This window comes from Durio zibethinus, chromosome 13, assembly GCF_047325235.1.
Source record: "Durio zibethinus cultivar Kanyao isolate XHJ-2024 chromosome 13, ASM4732523v1, whole genome shotgun sequence".
In the NCBI taxonomy this organism is placed as follows: domain Eukaryota; kingdom Viridiplantae; phylum Streptophyta; class Magnoliopsida; order Malvales; family Malvaceae; genus Durio; species Durio zibethinus.
In genome coordinates this window covers 26,133,516-26,146,940 of record NC_143174.1, presented here as the reverse complement: position 1 = coordinate 26,146,940, position 13,425 = coordinate 26,133,516, and the positions used below count along the sequence as shown (strand labels likewise).

General features: G+C 26.5%; 1 protein-coding gene across 2 annotated transcripts; it reads right to left on the bottom strand.

Moving 5' to 3' along the window:
- Positions 1-6,639: 6,639 nt before the first annotated feature.
- Positions 6,640-8,089, bottom strand: PLA2-ALPHA (Phospholipase A2 family protein). 2 transcript variants are annotated; one of them, XM_089742499.1, is made up of 4 exons: positions 7,686-8,089; positions 7,537-7,579; positions 7,164-7,289; positions 6,640-7,011 (listed from the first exon to the last, which is right to left on the bottom strand). In XM_089742499.1, the coding sequence occupies exons 1-4, from the start codon at positions 7,812-7,814 to the stop codon at positions 6,812-6,814; spliced, it is 498 nt and encodes a 165-aa protein (XP_089598625.1). In that variant the 5' UTR covers positions 7,815-8,089; the 3' UTR covers positions 6,640-6,811. The 2 variants fall into 2 exon arrangements, with proteins under 2 accessions (XP_089598625.1, XP_022756561.1); XM_022900826.2 differs by having other exon boundaries at positions 6,640-6,987; positions 7,686-8,086.
- Positions 8,090-13,425: the final 5,336 nt, after the last annotated feature.

The following is a 13,425-nucleotide window of genomic DNA, read 5'->3' as shown; positions in this document are numbered from 1 at the left end:
GGTTATATCAAGCCTAAGCTCAACTCACACAAGGTCTATCACCCCAGCAGTTCACATATTCTGTAAGGTACATATCTTGAAATGCCATTAGTTTCAAATCCATCACAGTGCCGAGCTACATAAATCATGTCTTTACTGAAAAGACAGTAGAACCAGTACCAGTCCCTAATTTGAATAATTTAAAAAAGAAAAAAAAGCTAAGGTCTAAAGAAAAAGAGCCTTTAGAAGCCTCAAAAGTAGAATAGAAGATAAGTTTATTAGAAAAGAGATTAAGGGTTGTAGAAGAGATTAGTTTTTATGGTTCAGTAGATATTGTTGGGCTTTGCTTAATCATAGATGTGGTTATTCCTCCGAAGTTCAAGGTGTCAGAGTTTGAAAAGTATGATGATATAAAGTGTCCAAAGACCCATATTACTATGTACTGTCAAAAAATGACTACCCATGCTCATAATAAAAAACTATTAATGCATGTGTTCCAAGATAACCTTACTGACTTTACTACTAGGTAGTATGTCTAGCTAGATAGAACACGCATTCGATCCTGAAGTGATTTAGCCTATGACTTTATCAGTCAATACTGACATATCATAAATTTAGCCCCTGGTCACCTTTTCTTACAAAATATGAAAAAAAGGTAACTGAATCATTCTAATAATACGCTCAGAGTTGGAAGGACATGGTTACTTAGGTGCAACCTTCTTTGACTGAGAAATAAACCACAGTATTGTTTGTCAACACTTTGAAATCTCTCTATTATGAAAAGATGATAGAGAATGCAATAAAAAACTTTGTCGACATGGTGATCTCAGGTGAAATCATTAAGAAAGCCATTAAAAATGGCAAGTTAAAAGGATGAGAAACTAGGAACGCATCCGAGAAGAAAGAGACTGAAACTCAAGCTGTGAGTTTTGACAAACAGTTCAGGGGTTATCAATCTTATCCACCACAGGGTTACTCTTCATACTATCCAGCTGTAAATAATTCTTCATCCTACCCATACCAACCCATACCACAACCATCTTACCCATTAACATACCAACCTATTTTTATCTCTCAAGCTCTCACATATAACCTTAACATTCAACCTCTTGTAAGACTTCAAATTCATCCTGTTAGCTCAGTAAGTGGTTCATAAGAGCAACGAATTACTCAAGAAAAACTCGTATTTGATCCAATCCTCATGACTTATACAGAGTTATACTGAGAGCTCTATAACATCCACTTAATTGCCCCCAGTTGTGTGGAACTGCTTAGGTCACCCTATCACAAGTGGTATAATCCTACAGCCCACTGTGATTATCACTATGAAATTGCTGGCCATTCCACTAAAAATTGTATTGCTTTAAAACATAAGGTGTAACGGTTGATCAAAGATGGAATGCTAAATTTTGATCAAAGAGAAGCAATAACACCTAATGTTAATGGCAATTCATTGCCTAATCACAATGTCAATGCTTTGAGTGAAAATCAAGAACACGTTGATCAGAAAAGGCCTGAAGAACTATAATGAATCGGGGGATAAGATGTCAATAAAGATCATTCACCTGATCATACAGAGGCATAATTTTGGAGAATGAATATAAGGCTGGTTGAAAGTTTCTTATCATTTTAGGATTTCTTTTAGAGTAATGTTAGGATTTCTTTTAGGTAATAGGATTTCATTTATATTCATTTTAATAAAAGGTAAGTTAATGTATTTCATTACATTTTCTCTTTCATTCAACCATTATTCCATATTTTGCTACCTTTCATAACTTTTTATTCCCATTCTTGAATTCCAAATGATGAATGTTTGGACTATGATAACAATAATTTTAAGATTTAATTTTGAGAACTTATTCACATTAATCTATGAAGACTATTTGAGCATAAGAAGCCAGTTACTAGCAGATGTGAAATAGATATATCTTGAAGATATGCAGTTTGTTATAAAGATCCATGAGCTTATTTTTATTCAATGGATGATCTTTAAGGAAAGTATTCACATTTAAGAAAAAAATGGCCATATTTCTTTAACCATTTGAAAAACCATTCATTGCTACTTCTTTGAGCCTATTATGATTTTTTTTTTTAAAATCTTTTACCAAGGATCATCCTCCACACTGGGAGGTATTTTTAAAAAAAAAAAATATAAAAGATCGTAAAATGTCTCAAAAAGAGAAAGAAAAGCAAAATGAAGGAAAGAGAGAAAAGAAATGGATGCCACACATGATTTGAGATAAAGTAATAAGAGTTCTTTTGTGAGGAATGAGATAGAAAAGGAAAAAGTAGTGAAGTGATTCCGAGCTGCATCAAGTGAGGATCTTTTAGTTTTGAACCCTTTAAATACATGTTTTGAGCCTATTTTTATCTATTTCTTTCATGACCCCTCATCATGACCTACATTACAACCTTTAAAAGTTCATTTGGATCAAATATGAATGCTCAAATTGAATGATCATATGTTGGACTAAGGCATATTCATGATGAAACGACAGAATCATGCTTGGTTACTCTAAAGATTGATGTAAAAGAGATATCAATAATGAGTGAAAAAAAATGAAAAATGAAAAGAAGAGAAAAAAAGACTCAAATTAAAAATTCGAAAGGGTGATTTAAGTAGAAAAATCTTTAAGCTGAGAGTTGAACAAACGATTCACATGGATGAAAGATCAAAGACATATAAAGATCCCTCAAAGTTGTGGTAAAGTTTGATGAGCTCAAAATGATTTCGATAGTCAATGGAATGAGTTTTTAAAAAAAAATCCTGAATTAATGTTTAGAATTGTCTGGATATTCATTGTTTGGATATACCATTCATCCCAATGACATATATCCAATTTGTTTATTTTCCTATTTGTTTTGCACCAGACTCATTTTTCATTGATTACTTTTCTCTCAAATCACCCTATGTTCCCTTATTGTTGTATCCCCAGAATAAATCGAGAAAATATATGAGTGCATTATATTTGTCATGATTTGAAATGATGATGAATGAATGACAATGTGCTTAAAAGATTCTTTCATTCATTTGAGAAGAAATCTAGGATGATAAGATGATTTGAAAAGACACATGAATGACCAAATGAGGAATATGATGATGGATTGACCAACAAAATAAAGAGGAGGCAAATTTTAAAAAAGTGGTATGTCCAAGTGATGAATATGTGAATGAATTGGTTAACATAACCTGTGAGTTATGATGAAAAAAAATGGAGCAATGGACAAAAGTGGTGTTGAAAAGCCCATGAACAATGATCAAGTGATGAAGGATAAAATTTGCTCTGAAATATTGAAAAGCCCATGAACGATGATCAAGTGATGAAAGATAAAATCTATACTGAAAAGCTTATGAGCAATGATCAAGTGATAGAAAAAAAAATTTATTTTGAGATGGTTAGTGCTAAGAAGCTCAAAATGATGGAGTCTTGAGAGCCATACTACCACAGTTATTTAAGATTTCATGACATTATTGACGTCCGGATTACATGCATCATATAAGCATCATTGTTTAAATAGTACATGCACATAATTTGATAAATTAAAACTTTGTTTGGACATGCATGGCATTATGAAAATCTAAGTTGTTGCATTTGCATCATTAAGAAGGCATTTGCATATTTGATCATGACATTTATTCATACAAAATTTTGAGTCACCTGAAAAGTAATTGTGAATATTTTTTATGAGAGTCTTTGAATTTCAAATGAAAATCTTTGAATTTCAAAGAAAAGTATTTGAGTTTTAAGTTTTAATTGAGAATATTTGATATATGAAACTTTGAGATTTATTGAATGAAAACTTTTGAGTTTGAATGAGAAGCTTTGAATTTTTGGATGTGAATCTCCAATATTCAAATGAGAGTCTTTAAATGTTGAATACAAGTCTGGCAGCCCGCAAATGCAAATCCTAAGATCTTACAAATTTGAATTTTTATGAAACTGAAATATTAATAATCAAATTTCAGTGAATTCTTACGGAGTTGAAAGGTTCTTGTGAATCTGAGCCTTTGAATGTTGAACTCAAATTGTGAATATTTGAGTTTCCATTACAAATTCCATCAGACATGATCTATGACTCGTTCGGTCATGATTGTCAAAGAGCAATTTATTTTTCCAAAGTTCTGTTACCTCTATTTAGAGGAACCATTTATTTTTCTAAAGTTCTATTGCCTCTATTCAGATGAGCCATTTATTTTTTTAAAGTTTTGTTGCCTTTGTTTAAATGAGCATTTTATTTTTCAAAAGTTATTGAGCCTCTGATTATAGAAGCTTTATTTAAAAAAAAAAAGTATTGAGTTAAGTCTTGATTAGGTGTCTACGTCTTTGCATAATTCCTGTTTCACAAAAAATGTGTAAAAAAGGGTAACTGTAGACACCATAATTTGTTCGGGCTCAGGCTCATTAGGTCTAGTTCAATAAGAGTTGGGCCTAAGCCCATTGGGCTTAGCTCAAATCTGGTCCAAATGGGGCAAATTAACCTATTTTATTTGTATTTGTATTTGTATTTTATATTTTTATATTTTTATTTTTTTCGATTAATTGTTCTAAATTTTTTTTTATTATTACATTTTTATATATATTTATTTTTATTCTAGAAAATCCACAAAAAAAAAGAAATTTACCGTGAATGGTGGTTGGTAGGATTGTAGTGAAATTCAATTTGTTTTCTCCTAATCCTATTCAAAAAGGGAATTAAAGTCAGTCAGAAACTATTTTGATTGAACCCTATAAATAACCCATGAATCATACACAGAAAGATACAGGGGAAATATAAAGAAAACAGAGGCAGAAAGAAAAGAGAGTGTTTGAAAAGTGTTAATAGCAATCCTAGAATTTTTAGGAATTTTTTTCAATTTTTTGGTTTTTTTTTTGGAAATTTTCTAGAAAATTTCATAATTTAATCAATTTTTCGGTGAATTTTTCAACCAACTTTGAATTTTTTGGCAAGATTTTCCAGTTTTTGATAGGTTTTTTCAAATTTTGATAGAACATTCAATCGAAATCTGAGTTTTTTAGAAAGGGGGAGAGAAAAACAATGGGGAAAGAGAGAGGGGAAAAAGGATTCTGAAGGAAAAGTTGGGATTTGAAATTATATACCTGTTGAAAATGATGTCGTTTTAGAGTTTAAATCAACCTAGGATTCACGTGTTTCTGCTTGGACCAACCCGACCCGATCGCAACCTGCGTTTGACTCGCATGCCAGCTTTCCCCTAGAGCCGAGCCAAGCCGAGCTGTGCACTCTCAAGCCGTGTTTTTTAGCCGATTTCTATGCCTCAAGCCAAGTCAATCTCAACCGCAAGCCGAGCCGTTTTCATTTTTTTTGTATTTTTAATTTTATTTTTTAAAATTATTTTTTATTTATGTGTTTGTTTATTTTATGAGTATTTTTGCATGATTTAATTTAATAAAAATAAAAAATAAATAAATTTTGAGAATAAATATTAATTACCAAATGATGAAATTTATAGAAATATCAAATAGTAAATTTATATAAATTTTTAGGTAAAAAATTTTATCTAAATTTGGTCAAAATTATGGAATAATTTAGATAAAGTTTCAATAACAATAATTAATATTTATTTTTCAACCAAAAAAATAAAAAAATGAAAAATATAAAAAAATATAAAATGGGAATTAAATACAAATTACCCAATGATAAGATTCTTAGAAATTTCAAATGGTAAATTTTTAAGAAATCTCTAGGTGAGAAATTCTATCTAAATTTATCTCAAATGGTGGAATAACTTAGATGAAATTTCAATACAAATAATTGTATTCTTTTTCAAATAATAAAATTTGGTTGAAAATATGTGATAATTATCCAATGATGAGATTCTTAAGAATTTCAAATGGTAAATTCCTAAGAAATCTTTAGGTGAAAAATTTTCTCTAAATTTGACTGAAATGGTGAAATAATTTAGATGAAATTTTAATAAAAATAATTGTCATATTATTTTATTTCCAAGAAAAAAATTAAAAAAAATTTTAAATAGGCCCAAATGGTAAACAAATTTAAAAAATTAAAACAAGAAAATATTTTTAATTTGACCTAAATGGTTGAATAATTAGATATATTTTTAACAGAAAAAAATAAAACTAACAAAAATTTTTCCAATGATGGAGTCTCTTCAAAGAAATAAACGGGATTTTTAAATACTCTTGAGGTAAGAAAATATTTTTAAGAGTTTTATCAGATTGATGGAAGAATCTTATAAATTATTTTTAATATTTAACATAAAAATTTAAAATCATTAGACTCAAAATCCTATGATAAATTTAAAATAATATGATACCATCCTTTGGATGGGCATGTGAGGGTGCTATAACCTTCCTAACATGTAATCGACTCTCGAATTTTGTTTTGGTTAGTAAACCCGAACCTATTCTTTTAGGTACTTTTAGTCAAGTTTAGGAGTTCTTTAAAAGGATAGATTCCTAGGTAATCAATTATACTTAAATAAAAAATATTGGTGACGACTCTATTTATTTATTAAGTTTAATTATAAATTTACAGATCTATATGTTATGATGATCTTGATCCGCTCGTTTAATTTGTTCACATGCACGACACGAGGGATTATTTCAAGCCATTGACTTATGTTTTGTTTCCTATCTAATTGTTGAATGGTTCTTTCTTGACAGATGATTGGATCATATGTAGGAAAACAAATTGAAACGTACATCTTCATATCATTGCAAAGTCAAAGTGCAGGACATAAATCTTGTAAAGAAAGAAACACATGAATAGCTGGAAAGCAAAAGAATAGGTAACAATCTTTGTTCTTTGCTTTCTGGTACGTCGGAAATTAATTAAGCTCCACTCTATCTATCTATGGTTTATGAAGAACTCTTCCAGCAAGTAAAGCAGCCTCCATGACTACAGAGATTACATCAATGACCTCTTCAACTTGGCACTTGTTTCCCTTGAAACTTGTTCCACCAAATTTCTGGAAATTAGTCATGCAGTTTATCAAGTTTTGGCTGCATTCTTGACTTAGATAGTCATCTGCACCACGCAAGTTGCAAAAATCTATGTCCATAAAACATGGAAATTAAATTATCCTATACATGCATTTGTGGTTGAGTTATCATTTTTAGGTGAATTAAAAAAAATAATTAGGTTTATTTTGCTATTCTAGCCAGATTCTTATAATTAAAGATGGGGAAAAAAAAAACACTAACTGTTCTTAGCTTGAACGCAAGCGTCGTGCTTCATACAGCAAGCATCAAGTCCATCACAAGGTTTCTCCCCAGGGCATCCAGTATATAATAGCCCGCAATACTTCCCATATCTCAAAAATGGAGGCACTGTTTGTTTCAACCATCAAAATATTCTCAGCTTTAACAAATTGAATCCTTTTAATTACAGAAAAGAATCTCAACTGTTAAAAACTCTAATCTCTAATTCCCAAGTTTCAGACTTAAATAAAGATCAGAGGGGATGGATGCAGTTAGAATGGTGCAAGAACTACCTCCCATTTTATTAGTTAACAAAACTAACGTCGTTATATATAACCAAAAAAAAGAACACCACCAAATAAAGAAAAGAGGGTACCTGAACAGAACTCTGACTCACATTTTCGACTGCATTCTTTACTCTGCAAATAATGCCGAAAATAATGGTTAAAACTGTATTGTATGTGTTTATATCTCAAAACAAAAGAATGGAAAAAGGAAAAGAGAAAGAATTGCCGAAGAGCTGACCACAGTGACGGCAGAATCCGCTGCTTGGACACCAATATTAAGGGCTTTGACAGAAACAGAGGAGAAACTTAAGGCAATGAAGCAAACGGTGAAAAAGAGGGCTAAATTCAGAAACTGATGCGTGATCATTGTTGGGACTCTGGGAAGCAAAACAATGGAAAAAGCACTGAAATCTGAAGCTTGGTTTTGCTTAAAAGGCTCTGATTTATAGAGAAAGAGGCAGAGTTGAAGTCTGAATCAAAAGATTACAAGTATAAAATTAAAGAACAGATGGGAAGACAACATAAGAGGATGAGAGAGAGAGAGAGAGTTGGAGGGGTTGTCTTGTAATGGCTCGTGATCCGTTTTTGGAGTGTTGCTTTAACTTACTCTGAGATCGTCGTCTGGTCTGTCGTTAATTTAGAATTAAGAAAATCAACCAAACAAATAATATATAGGGGGTAGTTGTTACTGGGTCCGTCCCCTAGAAAAAGCCCTTTCACCCAACTGATTTCCTTTAATTGGGAAATTGGACCCTGGAAAGTTGGACTCCTAATTGGACATCTCCAATTTTCTATAACTTACTATTCATATACATAGTTTTTAGGCCTTTTTATTTTGCTGTCATTTGCTTAATCAGCTGCTGCCACATGGCTTTCCTAAAGTGTATATATATATATATATATATATATATATATATATATTGTAATATTGTGTTTTCTTAAAATTTTAGTTTTAAAACTTGGTGTTTGGAAGCTATTTAAATATCATTTTATACGGAATTTTGTATTTTTTTTAAAGAACTTTTTTAAATAATTTTGCAATTAGTTAAATTAGTTTATTGGTAAATAATTGATGAAGGTTGAGTGAGTTGTTAAAATAAATTAAATAGCATGTGAAAAAATTTTGAAATCATTTGTTACTGCATGTAAGTGTCTTATTAAGTTTATGTTTTATATTATGTTTTACAGATATTAGATTTATGCTTTGCTATTCTCTACGTACAATTTGTAGAAATCAATCTTTAAGAGAATCAATCAAATACTATGAATAGATTTGGATTTTGGTAATGGGTTGTTTTAAACCCTATGTAACGTAATAATTGGGCTTTCTTTCGTGAGCTTAAATCTGAGTCTTGATCTTTCTATTATATTTAATTTAATTTGAAATACAAAAGTTTTATTATTTAGTTTAACCTGAAAATATTGGTTTATTTAGGGTCAATTTGAATATGCAGTGTGATTAATTTTGATAAGATTAAAAATAATGATGGAGGTAAGATTTATTATTATAGTGACAATATTAAAATTAATTATAAAATATGTATTTAGATACAAAAATAGTGATGACGTGAAATAAAATATATTGAGAAAAAAATCATTAAAGGCATTATATTAAAACTTATAAATAGTATATATTTGATATTTTTGAAATTAATAAATAATTAAAATTAGTTTATATTCAATAATTTTTTTGTAAATAAATTAAAAATTAGTAAAATTAATTTTAAATATTAAAATTATAAAATTTTTTCAAAATATTTAATATTTGAAAATTTATGAATGTTATTTAGATAAATTAATATTAAACATAAATCTAAAACATATAACAAATTAAACAACTTTATATTTAAAAACTAAAAACAAAAAGAATATGTTGAAATGTTTTGGGAAAAAAAAAACAATAGGGGGCAATATGGTCTATAAATTTCAACTACACTGTTCTTTTGTTCACTGTACCTTGGATGCCGCGGTCTCCGACTGAAGAAATATCGAGATTAATCGCATTGAAATATACCATCCAAATAACATCACGGCAGAGTTGGGGGGCAAAAAGGTGCCCATTTTCACCGAATCGCAACTTTAGTGGCATCCAAACCCAACCTTAGTCTGATTAGATGATGCAAGTGGTGTTTTTCCTGATAAGAAAGTGTGTTTGACTCATTATATTTGGTTATGGTGATTTTTTTTATACCATTCTTTTGCTCTTAGTAGCTTTTCTTTTTTTACTTAACAAAAAAAATAAAATATGTTCTCATTTCGGACTGAATCTAAACTTAAAAATTTATGTTCCACGATGATCTCATCATCAACGATCTTAGTGTTGTTTGTCGTTATGATGTGAGTCTCTCTCTCTCTGTTCTATTTAGTATATTTTCATTTTTCATATTTGCCAATTTTTGATAAAAAAGTATTAATGTCGCATTTTGTTGGTTGGTTAGCGTATTTTCTTGAAAATATGTATAAATATATAAAAGTCAAAGCTTTAAATAAAAATGAAAAAAAATTATATGTTGATGGCTTAAAATGTTGACATGTAGATAGTTTTAAAGATTGTCACATGACATCTAATAAATGTATTTTATTTTATTTTATATATTTTTAATTTAAAAATAATTTAAAATATTAAATTGATTATATTAATATTTTTATTATTAATTTTAAATCACTTTCAATTCAATTCATATTAAAAGTATTAAAATTTTAAAAAAATTTTGATTTGACAAATTAAATCAATCAATATAAAATTAATAAATTAATAAACACTACAATTACAATTATAAAATAATTTATTCTCTAATCAATTATTTGATACATTTATATTTGATTAAATATAGCATCCAGTAATTGATGTATTTAATATATAAATATATAAAGCTAATATAATTTAAAAATAAAATTTATTATATTAATGTTTTTATTATTGATTTTAAATCACTCTCAATTCAATTCATATTAAAAGTATTAAAATTTTAAAAATTCTTATTTTGACAAATTAAATCAATCAATATATAATTAATAAATTAATAAATACTACAATTACAATTATAAAATAATTGATTATCTAATTAATTATTTGATATATTTATATTTGATTAAATATAGTATCCATTGGTGTATTTCATGTGTAAATATATAATGCAAATATATCAAATTAATTTTTCATAATTAAATTAATGGAATAAAATATTTTATTAATTAATATTTGATTGATACATTTATATTTCATTAACTATGATTTCATTTGATAAAATATTAATGCACGTTGATTTTATTTATTTTCATTTTTAACATTTTATAATTTTATTATTTAATAGTAATGCACATTGATTTAATTAAAATTTATTTTATTTTATTACAATTATTAAATACAATAAATTTAATTTGTTTTATTGTTATAAATTAAAATATTTCTAAATGTTAATGGGAAAATAAAATATTTCAATATCAATCAACTTGTTATTGTTAGACTGTTATTCACTCATAAATTTTATTATTTCAATATTAATTTTCATAATTTAAAGTTATCTTATTAATTAACTATATTTATGTTTTTACTATTGATTTTAAATCACTTTCAATTCAATCCATATTAAAAGTATTAAAATTTTAAAATTTTCTTAATTTGGCAAATTAAATCAATCAATATATAATTAATAATTTAATAAATATAGCAATTACAATTATAAAATAATTGATTCTCCAATTAATTATTTGATACATTTATGTTTGTTTAAATATAGTATCCATTTAAGTAATTGATGTATTTTCATGTGTAAATATAGAAAACAAATATATCAAATTAATTCTCCATATTTAAATTAATGAAATAAAATATTTTATTAATTTATATTTGATTGATAGATTTATATTTCATTAAATATGATTTCATTTTATTTTATTTGTTAAAATATTAATATATGTTTATTTCATTTAATAAAATATTAATGCACATGAATTTTATTTGATTTCATTTGTAATGTTTTATAATATTAAAATCTAGATATTAATGTATGTTGATTAAATTAAAATTTAATTTGTTTTATTGTCATTATTAAATACAATAAATTTAATTAGTTTTATTATTATAAATTAAAAAATTTGTAAATATTAATGGTATAATAAAATATTTTAATATCAATCAACTTACTATTATTAGACCATTATTCACTCAAAATTGTTATTATTTCAATATTAACTTTCATAATTTAAAATTATCTTATTAATTAACCTACAACACACATTTTGTATAAGTAATTTTAGGTTAAACATAATGCATCTTTAACCACTTTTTATTAATTTTATATATTTTGATCACTACTAAACTCTATTTCAATTTTTTCTTTAATTTTCACTTTTATCGTTTATTGGTTTGTGCAATTCAAAGGTTATTCTCTTTTTATACTTATATTTTATATTTCTTTAACTATGATATTAGTTTTTTTTTAATATTTTTTTGTTGACGATTGATTTAAAGATGATTGATTTAAAGATGATTGGGTATATACAAGGAAAATCTTTCACCAGTGAGTCACAATCATAAAAGTTGATACCACTTTTGGTTTATACTATATGTCATGTTGGTGTAATAAGAAACTATATGAAGTTGATGAAAAATTTCTATGTTATTCTTGCAATGTTGATGTCTCTAATCCAATTCAAAGGTAATTAATATGTGTACTTTTTATATTTGATAAATAAGAAAATTATTATTCTATGATGATAATAAAAGTATTTTAAATTATTTTATTTTATTTATAATTATATATTTTTGCATTTTTTATAGGTACAAATTGAATATTGAGATATATGATAATTCTTGAAGGGTGATGTTTGTACTGTTCAATACAGAAGTAAAGGATTTAATTAATAGAGTTTTTGATGATCTTTATAAAATATCTGTTAAGTTATTTAGTTAAAAATTATTTTAATATTATTTAATATTCAAATTAATTGAATAATATATTTATACTTATGATTTATGAAAATGGAGATTATAAAATCCAAAAGATATTTGAAGATCTTACAGGTAAAATTTGTATATTCGAGACATGAACAACCAAGTATAATCTTAAGATAAGTAGTATTAAACTTACGGTGAATAAGATATATGATTTTGATCTTAAGTTTGAATGTCAAATATTATTGGAAGATATATGTATAAGCTTATTGCAGTGATTATTTTTGTTATAAAGTTATATAGTCTAAATTATAACTCAATTATTGTCAAATTACATATTACTGTTTTATCCATCTCTTCACCTCTATTTGTGAAATTTATTAACTCATCAAGTAAAATGACACTTACATCAAAAGATAATAAGAAATATTGGAGAATTAATTGTTGCATCTTCGCTTCAATAATAATTTATGAAATAATCTCCTATAAAAAAAAGTTTGTATGCAAGATTTATTTTATGGATGAAATTTTTAATTTCTTGAAATCGAAAATATTATTGTTTTTTGTTTAGAGATAATTTGAATTTAATAAATTATAGTTTGAATTTTTTTTTTAGAATTGATGATAATTGCATATGTATATCCAATATGTAATTAATTTATTTTATTATATTAAAATATATAAATTTAAATAAAAATGATTATATAAGTTGTGAGTTATTCATAAACTTCATAATTTATATTATCATTTAAAAAATTTATATTTATATAAAATTTATTGATATATGAATATATTTTCATGCATTGCATAGATTTAAAACTCATTAAGCTGTAAATGCCACGCCCACTGAGGCATCACAGTGCCTGTTGCATCAAATTCAGTCTCCATATTTTGCTGGATATAAAATGACTACTACTTTTTTACTAGTTTTATTACCTCTTCCAGAATTCGGCTTGCCAAAATGAAATTTTCATTATATATATATATATATATATATTTCAATTTTATTATAATTCTTTCATTTTACTTTCTACTTTCCTTACTTTTTGAAGAGAAAGTAGTGAAATTAGAATATTTTACT

Bases quoted from the DNA above. Each gene is read 5' to 3' on its own strand.
- PLA2-ALPHA (XM_089742499.1), bottom strand. From the start codon at position 7,814: ATGATCACGCATCAGTTTCTGAATTTAGCCCTCTTTTTCACCGTTTGC. The intron at 7,290-7,536 runs GTACCCTCTTTT...TGAAACAAACAG, and splicing joins TGAGTCAGAGTTCTGTTCAG to TGCCTCCATTTTTGAGATAT. The intron at 7,012-7,163 runs GTTAGTGTTTTT...TTATGGACATAG, and splicing joins TTGCGTTCAAGCTAAGAACA to ATTTTTGCAACTTGCGTGGT.